This window comes from Centroberyx affinis, unplaced genomic scaffold (genome assembly GCF_046629955.1).
Source record: "Centroberyx affinis isolate AG114_WGS23_722 - 3 ecotype Tasmania unplaced genomic scaffold, CSIRO-AGI_Caff_v1 ptg000333l_1, whole genome shotgun sequence".
In the NCBI taxonomy this organism is placed as follows: domain Eukaryota; kingdom Metazoa; phylum Chordata; class Actinopteri; order Beryciformes; family Berycidae; genus Centroberyx; species Centroberyx affinis.
Window position 1 is genome coordinate 243,139 of NW_027279008.1, and position 19,362 is coordinate 262,500.

General features: G+C 43.8%; 1 protein-coding gene across 1 annotated transcript in view; it reads left to right on the forward strand.

The window, feature by feature from the left end:
- The window catches only part of antxr2a (ANTXR cell adhesion molecule 2a), an 84,107-nt gene that overhangs the window by 21,923 nt on the left and 42,822 nt on the right, over positions 1-19,362 (forward strand). Inside the window, exons 11-16 of the mRNA XM_071515237.1 lie at positions 5,726-5,804; positions 6,440-6,535; positions 11,616-11,666; positions 13,805-13,894; positions 17,164-17,334; positions 17,729-17,809. Of these exons, the coding sequence (XP_071371338.1) occupies positions 5,726-5,804; positions 6,440-6,535; positions 11,616-11,666; positions 13,805-13,894; positions 17,164-17,334; positions 17,729-17,809 (568 nt within the window). The remainder of the gene's footprint in view (positions 1-5,725; positions 5,805-6,439; positions 6,536-11,615; positions 11,667-13,804; positions 13,895-17,163; positions 17,335-17,728; positions 17,810-19,362) is intronic.

A 19,362-nucleotide genomic window follows, 5' to 3' on the forward strand; every position in this document is an offset into this window, starting at 1 on the left:
ATAACATGTTTTTCTAGCAGACGGCTGAAAGTCGAAAATGGAACTGTCAAGTGATGGATGGCATAAAGTTAGGCCGATATTTTCCGATATTTACAGCAGGCCGCTCAGCTTCAGTTCACCAAACTGCTGACAATAACATGTTTTACACTCTTTTCCTCTGGTGTCAATATTGGAAGTTAAAAGTGGAGATAATGCCCTGAAGAATGTGGAAACGCTCTGGTCTTCTTCACTTTGGGATTTTGTCATGTAACATCAGTATTGAAAGTGGTAGCTAGGGATGCGACGATATATATTGAAATTCAATATATCGCAATGCAAAAAAATGTGAGAATACGTATCGTGGGGCAGAAAAATGAATGGTGATATTAGCTCCCTTTTATTCTGCTGTAGTAATCACAAATGAGACGCTTGACCATCACAGTTTCACAAGCTCTCCATCCGAATTATATTATTGTCACTTTGTAATGACATTTTAAAATTGTTGTTTACATTCTAGCAAGCCAGTAGCACCGCTAGAAAGACTTGTGGCTCAGAAATTAACATAATTCTGCAGTCAGACTTTGTTGTCACTCAACTTTTATTTATTACATCGTATCGTGGCTGTATCGAACTGTGAACGCCATATCGCGTATCGAATCGTAACGTGAGATAAGCAGGTCATCCCATCCCTAGTGGTCGCCATTGCAGAAGTCCTCTTTCATGCTTTTATCTTGCATCGGTATCGTAGATTGCAGATATTCCTCCTTGAACGCTACCCAGAAGAACCAAAATAGGATATTGTAAAAAGAAAATGTGGTTTCTTTCACCAAGGATACAATAAAAAAATGTAACTTCTTCAGTGTCGACATGTGTAAGCCTCCAGCCTCCAGCAGCTACGCCCTGACAGGACCTGAGCCGGTGCTACGTGCCCGCCATTTGAAAAAGGCCTGCTTAATTAACTCTTGGCTGCCGATGGTGACCCATTAAGTAGTTAGCTGGTACGGGCGGTGAGTAAACACATCTGCTGGAGGGGCTTTAAAAGGATGTGCGACAGATGCAGCCATTCCCTTTTCCACGCTCCCCATTTAAATAATTCACCATGCACTGACAATCCCTGCACCCCGGACCACCTGCATGTGATGTCGGAGCCCGGAAACTTCCGTCTCCGTCCATCTGTCTGCTTCTGCTCCATCACCGCTGCCGGCGCTCGGGGTGCTCCGTTAACATGGCTCGAGTCAGCTGAGGGAGCATTGTCTTTTTCTTCCACGTTTCTCCCCCCCACTTCCCTGTTTTTTTTATCGTGTTTTGCTGCACGCGAGGCCGGCCCCTCGGCGATCTCTGCTTGAGTGTCTGGCTGTCTATGCGTTCGACCCTGAAGGCTTGAATTACTGGGGAACATATTTCGGATGCGGCGGTCGTTGGAGCTGAGGTGCTCAGCTGCGGCTCCCGGTCCCACCAGGGACCGGGAGCAGGCTGCTCCACATCCAACCTGGATGTCCAGGAATCACAGTGTCCTCAGTTGGTCATTGAGTGATGTAGCAGCACTCATGGCGGAGGCATCATCTGCGGTGACAGCTGCGGCATCAGGCTGGAAACACTGGCATCTGTTGACGCCCCTCCCTCCTCGCCGCTCCAACCCCCCCCCCCTGCCCTGCCCCCGTATCCCCATTAGGAGACCCCGCACGCCCTTCTGGGGCGTCGATCGAGAGGTTAAGTGGCGGTGCTCTTGCACCAGCATGTCCTCACCTGGTGTTTTCACAATAATGGTGGAGGGCAAAAGATAACTGAGGGGGAAGTCGACACCTGCTTTACAAAGCAGGTACAGTAGCTAATGCGGCGGGCCTCGTCAATAATGAAGCAGCCTGTCCCGGGGCGGCTGCTAGCTGCACCACGGTGACTCCATCTGCTCCAGTGGGGGTGGATGTTTATGATAGAAATGCCCTGTTGTTTGACTGTCCTCTGTGTTGTGGTATGGACATGATGGATGTGCATTGACTTGTTGTCACAATGTGAAGCTGGAACCAATTCTCTTTGATTAAAGGATAGATACAGAATGCAAGGAGCTGTTCCTGTCAGTTTGGATGTGCAGTTGTAGTAATGATCCAATCTCCTCCAAACAGAAACTAAGAAGAATATTCAATTCTGAAAATTCCTAATCAGTCACAACAGATTCTTGAATATAAGTCTAAATTGACGTCCAAATTTCTTCAACTCCAATTTTCAAAATGCTTTTTATGCTTTTTTTTTTTGGGGGGGGGGAGAGATATCATGACCTGACATCCATCATTCAATAGCTCTAAAATATACAGGATCCAGCCTGTTAAAGGGTTATCCTTTTGTTAACCAAGGGCTTAAGTTACCTGCTACCCTTTAAAAAATGCCATCATTCTTTTTTTAAATTTTGTACTATCAGTCATTTTATAAGAGAGAGTCCATGTCTCTCTCTCAGAATGGTGGATGTCTCACTTTGGAGCGTGACTCTTCATCTGGTCCCCAGGTTTTTGTAAGGCACTCCCTCCCTCCCTCCCTTCAGCTTCCTCCTCTCCTCCGTCAGAACCTCCAAACGCCACACAGACCCGCGCAGAGTGATGCCTCCTGGATGCCGAGTGACAGGCCTCGCATATGCTCCGCTGTGAATTATTCAGCCTCCTCAATTTTCACATCTTTAAGGGAAGTTTGAAAGCCATTAGCGACACCGGTGTCAGCCGGTCCAGCTGCATCGCATCACCGAGGCTTAGCGTCACGCCGGGGCTTACTTTCTGACAGATTGGCGAGTGCCGGGGACAAAGTTTTTTCCCGACGTGGAGCCGGGGATCTCCGGCAAGAAGAGGCCTTCTGCCGTTCAAGCGGTTCCCGGCGCGTCCCTGGGAGCCCGCGCCGCTTTCCGCCGAAGTTTGACTGATCCCTCGGCCCCATGACAATCTGCCCTCTCATCTCCCATTTATTCAGACATAACCGTTCGACCCACCAAGCAGCTGCAACCCTCTCCTCGCTGTCACTCACTCTCCTTTATTGTGGAAAAGTTAAGTGACAGTGAGCATTGTCGTAAATTATTCATCTGCCTTTTTTTTTTTTTTTTTGTTTAAAGTCACACGATTGCTTTTTTCCAGTCCTTTTTATCCTCATTTCCCTCTTGATTACCTTTTCATGTTTTTTGCGCTGCCTGTTCCACCTTTCCACAATGGCACAGTTTTGCGAATAGGTGAAATTTAATCAGAACAATAATGTTTTGGTCCACCATCATCAGATATGCATAGGCTTTATATACCAGTCTAAAGTCTGGACACACCTGATTGAATGTTCTATGTTTTTCATTCTCTTAAAGCCATTTTGATCTAAAGGCTTCTGCTTAAATGCTTGAAAATATAAATATAAATAGTGAAGTTGATCCTATGTATGAATTTCTCTCCAAAGCCTTTTGCCTTTCCATCAAGGCAAAGGGCGGCTACTTTAAAGAATCTAAAATATAAGATAGTTTTGATTTGTTTGACACTTTTTTGGTCTCTGCATCATTCCATTTGTGTTATTTCATAGTTTTGACATCTTTACTATTATTCTAAAATGTGGAAAATCGTAAAAATAAAGAAAAATGTGGTGTGTCCAAACATTTGACTGGCATTTACAAATTTGCTTTTTAAATATAGCTTCAAATTCATTTTTTCCTTCAAATATTCTGGCGTTTTAATAATTATTGCCCACCCAATTACTAAACAAACCTTTTTTTTTAATATTCCTGAAAATAATGGGGGAAAGAAAGGGCCAGGAAATATGACTTATGCCTCTTTACTGGAGCAGATTCTGCCTACTCAACAGTAACTCCTGACAATTACCATTTTGTGTCTCAGGGAAAAAAGAAAAAAGAGAGAGAGAGAGAGAGAGAAGGCCTTACTGACTATGGTTGGGTTGTGGTGCGTTAAGGATGTCCAGCGGTGTCAGGGGGGAAAAGCCGAGCGTTCGTCAGCGTAACTCGCTTGGGAGCTTTTCCTCCTTCACACGCTGGGGTCCGCACCTCCGGCTTGATTAACAACCTGCCTACCATTATCACGGATTGAGGATGTCAGCTAAATTAGCCTCTCCCCTCACCCATTCAGCAGAAGCACTTAGTTAACATGCAAGAACCTGTAACGGCTTCGCACAACCGCAGAGGCGTTCAGCATCTCAGAAAATCAAGGACCACAGTGGAAATAAGTCTGTGAGTTTATTGTGTTATCCTAGACGAACGAGCTGTAAGCTGATCCTGCTTCTCGTCTTTGTCGAATAAACGAAACTAAAAACATTTCAGAAAATCCACGCTTTGCACAAACAAATATTTTGATATTCCTCAAAGAAAATAAAAAACAATTCAAATCAATGCAAGTGTATGCGTCAATAAGTTGCATTAAATGTCAAAGTGCATCAGATTTTAAAAGTTCCATAAATCGTATTTACGAAACTAAACTAAAAACATTTCAGAAAATCCACATTTTGCACAGAGGAATATTTTAATATTCTTCAAAGAAAATGCAAAAAACTGTTCAAATCAATGCAAGTGTATGCGTCAATTAGTTGCGTTGAATGTCAAAGTGCATCCGGTTTTAAAAGTTCCCGTAAATCGTATTTACAAAACAAAACTAAAATCATTTCAGAAAATCCACGCTCTGCACAAAGGAATATTTTGATATTCAAAAAAACCCCAAAAAAGGTTCAAATCGATGCGAGCTTACGCATGAACAAGTCGAGGGAAATGTCAAAGTGCATCCGGTTTTAAAAGTTCCCGTAAATCGTGTTTTAAATATTTAGTGTGGGTAAATAAGGATAGGTGCAAAGGAGTCAATTTGGAATATTTAGAATACACTGCATAGTAATGGACACAGGGTCTGGTTGCTCATCTGTTCCGATCCACAGGAGAATTGGTGGCCCAAGGCACAGCCCCGGGCAAAATCCTAAGCAAAGAGAGCTCTCTTGTTATTATTCCACTGCACCGGTTTGTATGCAGGCCTCCCCTGTACGCCACCACACACTCACAGCTGGCCCCTCGCACACAATGCCGCTTCACATACCTCTTTCTCTCCTCTTTTCTTGTCGGAGAGGGGAGGATTTCAGGCGTTTCGCTCGTTCCATATCCTGAATTCTCATTAAACCTGCGGTAATTGGATTGGGCGTAATAGACATATGGAAATTGCGGTGCCGTTCATCATTAGGGTTTTAATTGCGCCCATTTCGGCCTCCCCGTTTCTCCCCCCTTCTCTAAATAAGTCATAGGAGTTCAGGCGCCTTGTTACTGCCAGTCAGGTCCCTTGTTCTGCACACGGTGACGGCGAGGATAATCAGAGCGTTTGCATTGAGTGTCTCTGAATTTGACCGTTTAGTTTGCTCCCTTTGTGTTCTTTACTGAGCGATGGAGCCTCTGCAGAAGTCCCTCTTTTTACTACATGCTTTACTACTGCTGCGCTCCATCTTCAAAAGGACATGTGTGTGAAATAATAAAGTTTTGCTCTTTCTTCCGTCGTTTGAAGTTACAAGGAATGGCCAGTAGAGTTTTGTGTTAAAGTCTACTCATTTGATTCTTCTGTATTACATTCAAGAAAGAATTTCCTGCAGGATTGATGTGGGACAACTGCAGGGTAAAAGCATGAGAAGGGACATTTGCAATGGCTGCCACTGTAAAGTCCATTTACTACACCTTGTACAGTGAAAAAGCCTTGTATGCTGGTTATGGCTGATCGAGTATATTATTGTGACACTGATTTAAATGTTTTATTTACAGGACGATGGATGTTCTCATCAGTTTAAACAGTGGCAAGTCGTTCATCTCCAGTGCCTACACCATCACTGCTTCAACATGTGTGAGTCTCAGTTACCTTCTTGTTAAGAAATGATAGTTAGCTCCTTTCCCCTTTTTACTTTTGACTTAAAGTAAGAAAAAAAAAAGAAAACGTCCTATTTCATTTCCCTAACACTTATCATACAAGATCTTTCTAGGGTCAAAGGAATATTTTGTTACATTTATTGAGAGGGCATTATGGCTCTCTGGCCTAAAGTATAAATATAAATATAGATTTTTTTATGGCATATAAACATTTCCTCAAATCATGCTATTGCGTCCTTGGCTGGATGTTGGGTGTTGAGGCCTTTTTCTAATGTTTCAGTTAGTGTTATTGGTTTTGAGTGTTTTTAGTTTTTGACAAATATATATAACTATGGGATCAAACCATAACGATTTTACAAGCGTGGGCAAACAGCGCTCCTCCTATTCTAATACTTATTATGTGAAGAGAGGAGACCAATCTCTGCCCCAAATAGGCTTCAATACTGATCTACACTATCTTATAGTGTGTTTGTCTGCTACGACTGCACAATTAAGTGCAATTCTTTCTCTTTTTCCCCTCTAAACAAGTCCTTGTATGTGAAGTTCAGCAGTAGTTCCAGAAAGTAGAAACTTATAAACTGACTGCATCTATATTGTCCTGTTGTCTTCCAGTCGGACGGTTTGGTGGTGGCCATCGTGTTCCTGGTGCTGCTGTTGCTCGTGGCCTTCGCTCTCATGTGGTGGTTCTGGCCTCTCTGCTGCACACTGGTGAGTGTTGTGATGCTCATAAACCATTCAGAAGACATTCAACTCTCATTCAACACATTCAACTTTAACTACAATGGGTTTGGATGGGGATAACTTTCAGTATGGCGAGACATAACACAGTAGGTCCTTTAGTATTGTCGGGGATGTGTGTAGTAGAAGACATGGGAGCCGACAAAAGATGCAGAGAAACTCTCATGCGTTGTCTCATTTGCTGGCAGTTAAAACATAATTGAAAATACTCATTGCTAACTTTTCCAGGTCGGATGAATTTCACAGAACCTAAAATGTTTATTGGCATTGAAACGTTTAATTGCAAGCAACAGACTGTCAGCGCTTACGAGGTTGAAACACCTTCTCAAAGCTTTTTATCCTGCAAAATGCGAACATCCTGTTTTTGCAAATGCAGGTAGTCTATATCCTTTTGAAAATGCTAAGTTGACCTGAAAACGGTGCTCTTTAACGTAAAATCGTGGTCGGCCTGTAGTGGGGAAGCGGTCCAAGGCGTGTGAAGTGTGTATGCCCACTTAAAGCCAAAAGCCAAAAGCCAAAAGCCATAACCGTAACCCAGCGATAGCCAGTGGGCCGGTGCCAGGTTCAGCGAACAGCCGCGTCCGAGCCGTTCTCAACTCAGCGGGCTCGGCATTGTTCACAAGCCTGCGCTGAAGGGAAGTGGTGTCGAGCATCTGTTCAACCCCTCACCTCCCGTTTACCTCACTCACCCGCGGTGGCTTAGCAACACCACAGAGGAAGAACCTCAAACAGGAAGCAAAGAGCCCACATCCTGTGCATCACCGGCTGGTGGCTGCGCAGGGTGAGAAGTGAGTTCCAAGAAGAGAAGAGGTCAGGTGGTGTGTGTATGTACAGCGTTTTAACAGAGAGGATTGTCACAAAGTTTGTAAAAGAAAGCAAAGATAAAAACAAGGGTAACAAAACAAGAGATAGACCAGCAAGTATGTGAATAACAGATTGCATGAAAGTAAACAAAAGCCAGCTATTTGCACAGGACTAACATCACCTGGGGACTGAAGTGATTTGTAATAATTGCGGAGATCGTTGGTGATTTTAATCCCGTGCGAATCTGCCATGTCCGTGCTCCAGCTCAAATTCCTGTTGTATTTCGGTGAAGACAGCGATCCCCTGGTACTAATGCTAATCCCCTGCAAATCGAACTCTGTAATTTCAGCTGCAATTTGTTTTTGGCACTTGCTTTCTCTTTTCTTCTTCTTCTTCTTCTGCTGCTTCCTCCTCTTCTAGATGTGTGATTTCTGTCTTCCTTTCTGTCATGAGAAATGGAGGCAGCAGCTGAGTCTGTAGAGAAAAGTTGAGAATGCGTTTTTGGCGCAAAAGCTTCATGTTTTGATTTGCTTTTTGATCAGGAAGGGAAGAACTATAAAATTCACCTTCACCTGGTGATTCCGGAGAATTGAATTATTCCTGTGCAAATGTGTTTTTTTTCACGAAATGCAGGCGTTGGGGGGGGGGGGATAATTCATGAAATACATGAGGTCCAACATAATACTAGTCACATGCAAATAGGGCTAAAGAGAAAGGAATGGTTGATAAGGTGGGACTTAAGGTCGTTTGTAGGGTGTGTTGAATAAATGGGCCTTGAATCTGCAATTAAACACTGAGCTCTCGTTTTTTGTAGATTTTATATTATGGAAAACATTTTACTATTTACATATCTACTATAATAAATTACTCGCCCTACTCGCCCCCTTTGGAAAACAGTCTCACCCACTTAACCATTTACAAAAATCCACAGCAGATTATCGTTTGGGGCGATGAGAGAGGGGCTACAGATGGTGCACCCCGATCTCTCTGTCTCTGCTTCTGATAAAGGCAAATTTACCATCCACATCCCCACAGCAGTCCCCCCCCCCCACCCCCACCCTCCTCCAAACCTCCATCCTCACCCCCGCCCCCCACCACCACCCTTAAATGATAGACGTCACCTGGCTTTGAGGACCTGAAGGGAGCCCATCCAGGATGAGATGGAAGCATATTTTGGAAAACCAACAAAGGCATTAAAATGTAAACCCCCTGCAGCATGTCTGGCCGCGGACGTGTTTGTCTTGGTAGAGAGAGCTGCTGTTGCCTTCCATCGAGGGACGCGGCAGAAGAGGAGGGCCATGTGTGGCTTGTTAATATTTAAACCCCCAGTCTGCCAGGTTTCAGCAGTCAGGATGAGGCCATGCACACACACACACACACACACACACACACACACACGCCCAACCTCTCTCCCGCAATCCCTCTCTCTCTCTCTCTCCCACATGGATTGATGCCAGCAGAGAGGTCATACAAGCTGTGGTGTGGTGATTTCTTTGTTTATGATTTGTTTGGAAATTAAACTCAGAAAGGCGTAGCCTGTAGTTCAAACCAGACGAGTGAGTCAGGACCGGAGACGCAGATTTGAATTGCATCACCAGTTTCCAAATTACGAGTGATTTACCGCTAATCGGATGCACCTTTTGGTATACAGTGACTGCGGCACAACGTTCGGATACTTTTTCACCTCAGTCTGTGCTTCATGTGTTAATATTCTCTGATTATTTCATGTTAGATCATGCTGAAAGAGGTCAGTGAGGCTCTCTGTCTGTCCTCTTATGTGTAATTACTGGCATTGTGCTTCCCTTAGAATCGTTACTTGCACATTTTCTCACAAGTAGGTTAATCTGTCCACAATTAAAAGTGCAAATAATTGTTTTTAATTTGCAAATATGCTACCTGCCTCCGATCTATCACCATAAGCCTCCTGAAACAGCTTGACACAACACGGTATGAGTTTGAGGTTGGAGAACGAATGGATTATCAACTCCAGTTGGACAATTACGGAGGCAGCCATATGGGGATGATGCCCTCAGCGCCTCTGATTGGTCAGATTCCCCGGTGTCGTTTTCGCGGTGACGAGCCGCTGGGGCTAATGTCAGATGGCTAAGTATCCTGCGGTTTAGTTTTTAATTATGCCGTGCGCTGCCACCGCGTTGAGGAGCGCTCCTCATCACATCTGTCCATCAGGTTAGTTGGAAAAGAGCAGCAGAGCCCAGTCATTTGTATAATGCTTTATTTATCCCACAATATGTCCAGGAAATCTGCTGCATAATTACTTAATAAAAGGAGGTAATCCTGTCAGCGTAAGGTGCGCCTGAAATGATGTTAATCAGCGTATGGAGAGGCTACCAATAGACCTTTACTGGATTTACTTACAGCCAGTTGTGTGTCAAAGAGCAATTAATTAACCCTAATTGATTATTTTTCATTATTCTAATGACAACAGTATGTGGGCAGTGTAATGGTATCCCTGCGCTTAACTGTGAATGAAACAGCTGTTAGGATCTATGATATGCCATAATTACATTGCTCTTTTTTCTGGAAAACCAATTTAGCAAATGCATAACCAGCAATGGCAGTGTAGTATCCATCTTTGATGACTAATGGACAAAGGTCTGCCTTTCACACCTCAGCTTGAGACATATCGTCTTGGTGCTAATGTTTATTTATAGGCCAGCCGCTTGTGTGGAGTGTTAAAGTCCACTATTGTGTAAGAGGGAGACGGAGGGATGAGGAGCGGCCTTATCACCGGAAGATTACCGGTTCAAATCCCAGACTAGACCAGCTGGGGAAATCTGGGTGGGAGGAGTGAGCAGGAAACACTCTCCCCTCCCTTAACAAACACTGTCGAAGTGCCTTTGAGCAAGGCACTGGACCTCAGCTGCTCCAGTCGAGCTGCCTGTCCCCACACATTGAAGACTGTGGTTCTGCTGGAACATGAATAAATGCTAAAGTGTGAATGTGATGCACAAGAAAGAAGAGAGAGAAAGAGCGTGCTGAATTTCCAAAAGGACCAACAAATATCTATTAAAAGCTCAGTCATACTGTTTGAGGTTTTGTCATGAGTAATGCTATTCAGGCACCACACATAACCCTAAAAATAAAAATAACTATTTGCAGGCATATTTGAAGCAGCTCTTACATCAGTTCATCAGTTTCCGGCCTGCTGACCAAGGCAGTTTCCTATACAGCTGTAGCCATCGTAGAAATCCCCCTTCATGTTTTTATCCTGTGTTAGCACTGCAGACTATTGTCTCCTGATACAGCTGAACCAAATGAGTAGAATTTAACACAAAACTGTATCTCTCAAATGACTACACCACTTGAGAGACGATTCCCTACAGCCTCCGACACCTGAAGAGAGCAGAACTGAATCTTTCCAAAGCGATTCCTCTTACAGAGCGTGCAGCAGCGGTTCAGCAAACACGCAAAAAAAAAAAGTTGGACTTGCACGGCGGTGACGTCTGTATGCGAAGAGACGAAATGTCTGTATCTGACTGACAACTGACAAGTGTCACTGTCGGGGGTTTCTGCTTTGCCATGCACATCTAAAAACAGTCAAGGCATCTTGTCCTTGAGTGGAATCGCATTGTGGACAACCTGCTACTCAGGTGCCATGTCATCCAGTGTTGTCATGAACAATGCCGCTGGGCCGGTCACTCTGGGTTGTGTTTCTGTGTGTGTTTGCGTGTGTGTGTGTGTGTGTGTGTGTGTGTTGAGCCACTCATCTTCCACCCAGACACCGTTTGGAGCCGAGCCCAAGCCTCCTCCTCTGTATCTCATTGGAGCTAATTAACTCCTTAGGACTTTATGATTGGGGGGATTGCTTGGGAGCGCTGAACCCCATCCAATTAATTAAGAGCTAAACGGGCAGCGGCGCTCGCCCCAAAGACTCCCCTGTCAACAAGTTGATTTTCAGCTTTTCTTTATTTTGCACCGGGGGGCCCCTGATGTTGGTTTACAAGCAGGATCCTTGTAATCAGTAGTCAGCGGGGCGATTTGGGCGGCAGTTGTAGTTACAAAGCAGCCTGGCAGCGGCGTCTCCGCTGTAAGACGAGCTCAGGGACGCCTCTGTTTGACTCACTCACCTGTCACGCATCGCCGCCGTCAGCCACGTCTCTGCTGACAAGGTGTGCGTGTGTGTGTGTGTGTGTGTGTATATGTGTGTGTGTGTGTGGAGTGTGTCTGTATACATCTCCTGATGGACTTTCTGCTGACGCTCTTTTTCCTTTTTATATTCATCCAGGTCATCAAAGACCCGCCACCTCCACCTCCACCTTCCCGTCCTCCTCCACCCGTGAGTACATCGCTGTAGTGTTGCCACCGTACCACAAGTTTTACTTTAGTGCCATCCTGGTAGGAAAATAACAGGTGATTGTAATAAATGACAGCCACAGCCAATGAGCTGTGTGTATGGTAAAGCACCATAATGGTAGGAAGTGCATGTGACATCATGGGAATACTCTGAATACTAAATGTAATATCTAAAAATTCGAACAACCACTGTCCTTCAGTCTAACCAGAGGTGTGACCAACTTTGTCCCAAGTCAGTCTCAAGTCTGAAGTCAAGTCCCAAGTCTAAATGTAGATTACCAAGTCGAGTTCAAGTCAAGTCCATGTCATTAATGTCAAGTCTCAAGTCTAAATGTCGAACAGCAAGTCAAGTCAGAACAAACCAAGAGTCCAGTATCAATTTAATATCTTAAAGAAAACTAAATATCTAGGACTTTTCAATGCAATATGGTTTTAATAGGATAAAAACTTGGTAAGAGCATCATGAGTTTGATTTCTATAATCAGTTTCTACTTTTCAACCATTATAAATTCAGAAAAAACAAATTTAAATTCAGTCCTCTGGTGGAACAATCAATCCTTTTCAAGTCGTCAAAGTACAAGTCAGAGTCAAATCCCAAGTCACCAGAACCGAAGTCCAGTCTCAAGCAATTCAAATTGTGACAATTGTGAGTCTAAGTCATGTGACTTGAGGCCAAAAGCACCATGGAAAGCACCATAACATGACAATATGAATAGCGTTAACTTGAGTAACTTAATAAATATTAACTCTGCAATGAGAACCAATAAATATATCAAAAATTAAAAGTGCAGTGAGCTGCTTTGCTGAGTTTCTTCTGTTCCCACAGTCGGACAGCTTTGCAGCAACCTTTGCACAGAGACTTGATGTCGGTCGGATGTTTGTCTTTGTCGGCTCTATAAGTGAAATAGTTCCATATTTCACTCCTGGCACCGGTTTTGCCAGCCAGTTTGGACTGGGACTGGGATCCAGTTCAGGACGTGGCAGACTGTTTGATGCTGTTGCCCGTTTTCAGCTGTCTGACTCCCTGCTGCTGCAGTCTGCTGTCAAGAGCCAGACTGAGACTTTGTTTATGACGCTGAAATGGAGTTTGAGCTTGCAGATAAATATCAAAGCATTAAATATCAAATTCACAGTGGTATCAAAGTAGTATTTGGATTTCTGTTATCATGACAATGCTAAATCAAAGCCACCAGCAGGTTTTCTTCTACTCTCCATGTGACCTCCTCATATACAGTAGTTACAATAGCTTGAATCATGTAGAGAGAAAATATAGAAACGTAAGATTTTAACATTATTGCCTCTCCCTCCCTGATGAAACAAAGTAATAGCTGAGTTTCTGTGCGGTCGTAGCACATTCAAATACTGTAAAATGGGAAAGAAGGATTAGTAGAAGAAAGAATTGTAGACTGTCAAGCAAAGCCCTGCACAGAAATTAGGCTTTTTTTAAATTTTTTTTTAATGTTTTTTTCAACGAGGAAGAGGCGATAGATACAATCATTAGTTTTGTTGTCATGGTTTCTACAACAGCCTAGCCATTGTTTTATCCCTCATCCCTGAAGTGATCACAGGCCCAGGGATGAAACTGTAAATCATTCCTGTTTTCGTATATTTTCAGTGTGCTCCTAGGTTATATTTCCTGTTATTCAGGATTACACACCATTATATCTCTCAGTCCAAGCTCAGTTGGTGACATATGTACGACTGTGTTCCCAACACTGCAAAAAACATCCATCTTAACAAATAATTTATTTAGCCTTTAAATCTTATTTTTCCTAAACCAAGAGAAAAATCCTGCCCAGTGAGATGAGATAACTCCACTTGTTTCCAATGCAGCTTCACTTGTTTCAGCAATTTTATAGAGTCTGTTGAAACCAGTCAGAATAAGGCAGATCGCTGCACTACTGTCAAGAAAATGACTCTTGGTTCTACTAAATTCTAGAAACAAGTTGATTTGCATTGGAAACAAGTGAAATTATCGAACCCCACTGTCAGATTTTTTCACTTGTTTCAAGAAAATTACGATTTTAGGACTCAGTAATAGACTAAATGACTTGTTTAAATGGAGATTATTTTGCAGTGAAGAAGTACATTTTCTTTAATTTCTCTCCCTCTCCTCCTCAGGAGCCAGACCCTTCGCCCAAGAAGAAGTGGCCCACCGTGGACGCCTCCTACTACGGAGGGAGAGGAGCCGGAGGGATCAAGCGCATGGAGGTCAGTGTCCGTATATCATCCTCCAACATATTGCTTTCAGTTGTATGAAACTCATTCGTCAAGTCCCTCTCTCTCTCTCTCTCTCCCTCTCTCTCTCTCTTCCATTATGTTTTATCCATTCATTTCCTTGATGTCATTGTCTCTTCTTGGACTGTATCCTTGGACTCAACCTGCACAGGAGTTATTTATTACACAGGACTTAATCCTCATTACCACTTGAGACACTTTTAATAGTTTTATATTTTTATCTTCATAGTTTTACATTTATTTACATTACCTTATCTTTCCCGTACTATTTTTATTAGCTTTCCTGCCTTGGCGTTGCTCTGCCAATTGCTGCTGTGACACCCAAATTTCCCCTAAGACAGTGGTTCTGAACGTGGGGTCCGGGGACCACCAGGGGTCCTTGAGCGGGTTCCAGGGGGTCCCCAGCAAATTGATGAACTGAACTGAATGAATTTAACTTCAGCAATATTTCATTTGTGGACTAAATTAGGGGTCCTTGATATGAAAAAGGTTGAGAATCACTGCCCTAAGAGATCTAAATCTTAATCTTAATCTTAATCTTAGATGTTAAATGATTTGACCAGCAAACTGCATTTTGATACCTTGGTTCAGTAATACTCCCTAGTCCTGGGAAACCAAATCTAGCGTTCATAAAGAAAACTGGAACCGCACAACACTGAAATAAAGCGTAGCAGAAAAAAACAAAACAGATTTTTATGGTATTCTAGAGCAATGGTTCTCAACGTGGGGTCCGGGGACAACCAGGGGTCCTTGAGGGGGTTCCAGGGCGTCCCTAGCAAATTGATGAATTAAACTTCATTATTTCATTTACAAGAAGTTAACACAATTAGAGAATGTAGAAGAATGACTGTTCTGATCATAGTTTCTCTGTTATCTCTCTACCTACAATACAGACAGTCATGGAATTCTGGACAAAATCATATCTAACAATAAAAATATTCACAGATTTGGGTCAGAGAGACAAAATCTCATCAAATGGGGGTCCGTGGCTCTAATGTGGACTAAATTAGGGGTCCTTGACATGAAAAAGGTTGAGAACCACTGCTTCTAGAGGTGAATGAACTCCGGCCCTCTCTGAACCTGCGACACGCTCGGAGAGAAAAAAAAGCGCTGACGTGGCGTCTTTGCTCTCCGGAGCTGGAAGTTTGCGGAGCGTTCAGGAGGAGGAGGAGGAGGAGGAGGAGGAGGAGGAGGAGGAGGAGGAGGAGGAGGAAGAGGGACCGGCCTCCTGCAGCCGGGCCGCCTGACGACTCCGACGTGACAGGCCCTGCCAGCTCGTCCTTGGCCGTCCGAGCCTGATTGGATCAAGTCGTTGCCGGGGATGAAGGATTGAGCTCTGCTGTCAACTTGACGCATCCGTCTCACCCACCTCTCCACCCCCCCACCCCCCCCACCCCACCCCCCCCTCGCCAACCCCCGACTCCCAAACCTTGGCAGCCCCTTTGTTATCCGCCTCGCTTTCCCCTCTCCTCCGAAGGGAATCCAGGTTTAAAGGCTCCCACCACCCCTCCATCCCCCCCCCTCGCCTCTACCCCCTCTCTACCACTTCTCAGCCCCCGAGGAAGTCGGTGGGATTGCGGGGATTTCCCAGAATCCTCAGGGAGCGCCTACCTCTGGCTTTTTCCCACGGGTGTTAGCGAGCTATCCCGTCCCGTCCCCCCTCTCTTCTTCCCGGAGCGGGTTGATTCTCCCGGACAGCCCCGTCTTCCACTTCTGAAGGTTTCCCCCCCCCTGTGGATCGGGGGAAGAGGTGTTTGTTAAGATCAACCTGTCCTCTTCTCTGCATCTAGATTTAAGACATCATGCTGATAAAACCACCTCTCCGTTACGCTCGCTGCCAACATTTCAAACGCGTTATTCAACCTGCGGTCGTGACAACGTATCTTTTATTCATCGGGACGCGCACCCCTCTCTTTTCTTGGTGACGCAGGCGGGCCGGGGGAAAATATCCCACAGATGATTCTGAAAAGCTGTTCTATATTGTCACGGCTTAACCTACAGCTTGAAAACTGTGTCGCTAATTAATCACCTCTCCACCATTCATGTGACAGTGGTTTTTTTTTTTTTTTTTTTTTTTTTTTCCTCCTTGCAACAGATGTGATGAATTCAATTAAAAAGCAGGACAGCTTAACACACACACACACACATGCATTCACTCTCTCACACACACGCACACACACACACACAGACAAAAACACATGTTGTACAGTATGCAAATGTGCTTAGTAATACAATAACAGGTTTTCAGTCCATTTCATTTTTCAAAGCATATACAGTATAGTGATAGCAATTGTATAAGCCCCCCTACATTATCATCATATTGATCCTGCATCTATCCTGTACTGATTAGAACAGTTTGGTTCCGTTAGCCGGTTCCATTTTGGTAAAATACCTGGATTCGTTAAGCTCCAAGTCCAACAAATTTCTTATCAAATCTTTTTTTTGTCCTCTCAACTACAACTGTAACTGCCGTCTGCAACTGATGAGGTAATACGGTTTGTTTTCTGGACTGACTGAGCATGGCAGACTGCCTCAGAAAAGTGTGGCTGCACTTAGGGCTGGGCAATATATCGATATTATATCGATATCGTGATATGAGACTAGATATCGTCTTAGATTTTGGATATCGTAATATCGTGATATGGCATAAGTGTTGTCTTTTCCTGGTTTTAAAGGCTGCATTACAGTAAAGTGATGTCATTTTCTGAACTTACCAGACTGTTCTAGCTGTTCTATTATTTGCCTTTACCCACTTAGTCATTATATCCACATTACTGATGATTATTTATCAAAAATCTCATTGTGTAAATATTTTGTGAAAGCACCAATAGTCATCCCTACAATATTGTCGCAATATCGATATCGAGGTATTTGGTCCAAAATATTGTTATATTTGATTTTGTCCATATTGCCCAGCCCTAGCTGCACTTCACTAAAATCTATGAACAAATGGCAAAATTTGCCGGAGGTAACGGTTAAACATTTATCTACACAGTATCAAATCAAAGTAAAAGAGTTTTTTACAACTTTAAGACCTAAAAAGATTTGATAAGGGATTCGAAAGGATTCGGATTCAATACGCAGATTCGATACTGGATTCATATTCGATAAAATGCTTTCGAACCCCGACCCTACTGGTTAGTTCTTCCTCTCTGGTTGAAGGTGTGCCAGTCAGTGGAATCACCTGGTGTACTTGGCCCTAACCTTGCTGTTGCTGTTGCTGGATCTTTTTGTGCGTCTAGGTGCGCTGGGGAGAGAAAGGCTCGACTGAGGAGGGAGCCAGGCTGGAGATGGCCAAGAACGCCGTGGTGTCCATACCAGAGGAGGTGGAGGAGCCCATGATCAAACGTCCCGCCGCCAAGTCCGCCCCCAGCTACCACCAGACAGAGACCAAATGGTACACTCCCATCAAGGTGAGCGCAACAGATATTCATATGCAGCCGTTTCTTCCTTTATTTCAACATACACACACTTACAGCCTCCCACTCTTCTCACATAATTTCATTTTCCTCTTATATATATGCATTTTGTTGTTTTTGCACCATTCTCCTCCTTGTTGAGATGTCGTTTGTGTCATTGTTTGGCATAAACAACATCTTGATTTTTGTTTTGTTTTTTTGGAGTGAAACATATTTTATACACCCCTCAGTGTTTCTGTCTCGCCTGCACAGTTTCATCTCTCTTTTCTCCCAGTGTTTTTATTTTTTTTTCATCATCTGTGCAAATCAGCAGAACTAATAATGCAGCCATGTGAAGTCCCGACTCTTTTTAACTGAAAGGCGTCTCTCTCTCTCTCTGTCCTGTCAGGGTCGTCTCGATGCTTTGTGGGCTTTGCTGCGGCGGCAGTACGACCGGGTCTCCCTCATGCGCCCCACCTCTGCAGACAAGGTAAGGCGGGGGGGGGAAAGAACTGCTGAGATTTTGGTGCAAAAATTCAACCCTAAACCTTTTGGCAATGAATCCTGAAACCGGTAGAAAGACACAAAGGTTTCATGCTTTTTTTGTCCCCAGTGGAAAATTTGCAGCAAGGCATAATATATATATATAATACAAGACATACTCACGATAGAGAAAATATGCAGAAGTGTACGAGACACATTAGAATGACGAATGGAAAGAGTGGTCGATTTAATCAACAGGGAAGTGTGTGTGTGTGTGTGTGTGTGTGTGTGTGTGTGTGGAGGGGGAGCGGGGAGCATGTGGTTGCGACTTTGATGAGCGTCACTGTGTTTGATTCAGCTTTTGGGTTTTCTGAAGCTACCTCAAAAAATCTCCCAAAGTGGTGACCAGGACAGTTTATGATGCTCGAATCTATAAATAGGAAATTCCTTACATCAGAGGATCAGTCCGCTTCTATTTTTCACCGTTTTATTATGCTGACTTCCTTACTTTTTCAGTCGGCACACATGCGATGGCAAGAGGGCATTATTCACTCTGATTACGGGTATTTTTATGCTGCCAACTCACCACAGCTGTGTCTGGTACCTATTGCATCACCATCCCATAATAACACTGAAGAACTCCCTCTTCTATCGCTGTATTATGTGACAGTGAGGGAGGTGGAATGAGATTTGTCTCGGGTTGCAAGAGCAGAGGAAGTTGCTGGCGTGCGTTGAGCATTGTGTTGTTGTTACCTAACCGGGCGATGTGTGCTGCAGCTGCACAGCCTCACAGAGATAGCGAGATGTGTGACAGCGACGACCTAATATGGTCAAACTCTGGACGTTTCTCAACCTTCCTCGGGACAAGAGGTAAAACACATCGGCTCCACAGACTGACACAAGCGAAAAAACCCCCAGCGCCCCACAGGCGGTTAAGGGAGCAGCCTGTGCAGAAACCACGACCAAATCAAAGTTAACCAGATGTTTTGATATGTCCCACGCTCGCTCAGGCTGTAATTAATCCACAAAACCACACCATCTGCTGTGGAGATTGAGCTATATGCCTAATCCAAAATGAATGGCATAGATTAGCACCAATTTGCAGATGGATATACTGTGATGGAGCGTTCAAACTTCATTCCTAGACCGGTTTAGAGGTCCAACAACATCCAAAAGCGTCCAAAAATGTGGTGGTCATAGTATAAATCCTCCCTCTTTCCCACATTAGTACTGCAGGCAGTTCTATCTATCTATCTTATCTACCTTAAATGTTATACAGTACGTAGTGAAATATTAGAATTGTGTAATAGAATATGCTGTGCCAATGTGGCTCTAAGATAAAATATGATAAGATTGTACTTTATTGAATTTCCCCCCAGTGGATCAATAAAGTTCTATCTTATCTTATCTTATCTTATCTTATCTTATCGTATAATCCCATTGGCACTGCATATTTTATTACAAAATTCAAATATTATTCCACCTACTAGTTACCAGACAGTTCCTTGTAACTTCTGGCAGCTGAAAGGAGAGCAGGATTTAATTTTTCCAAACACTTTT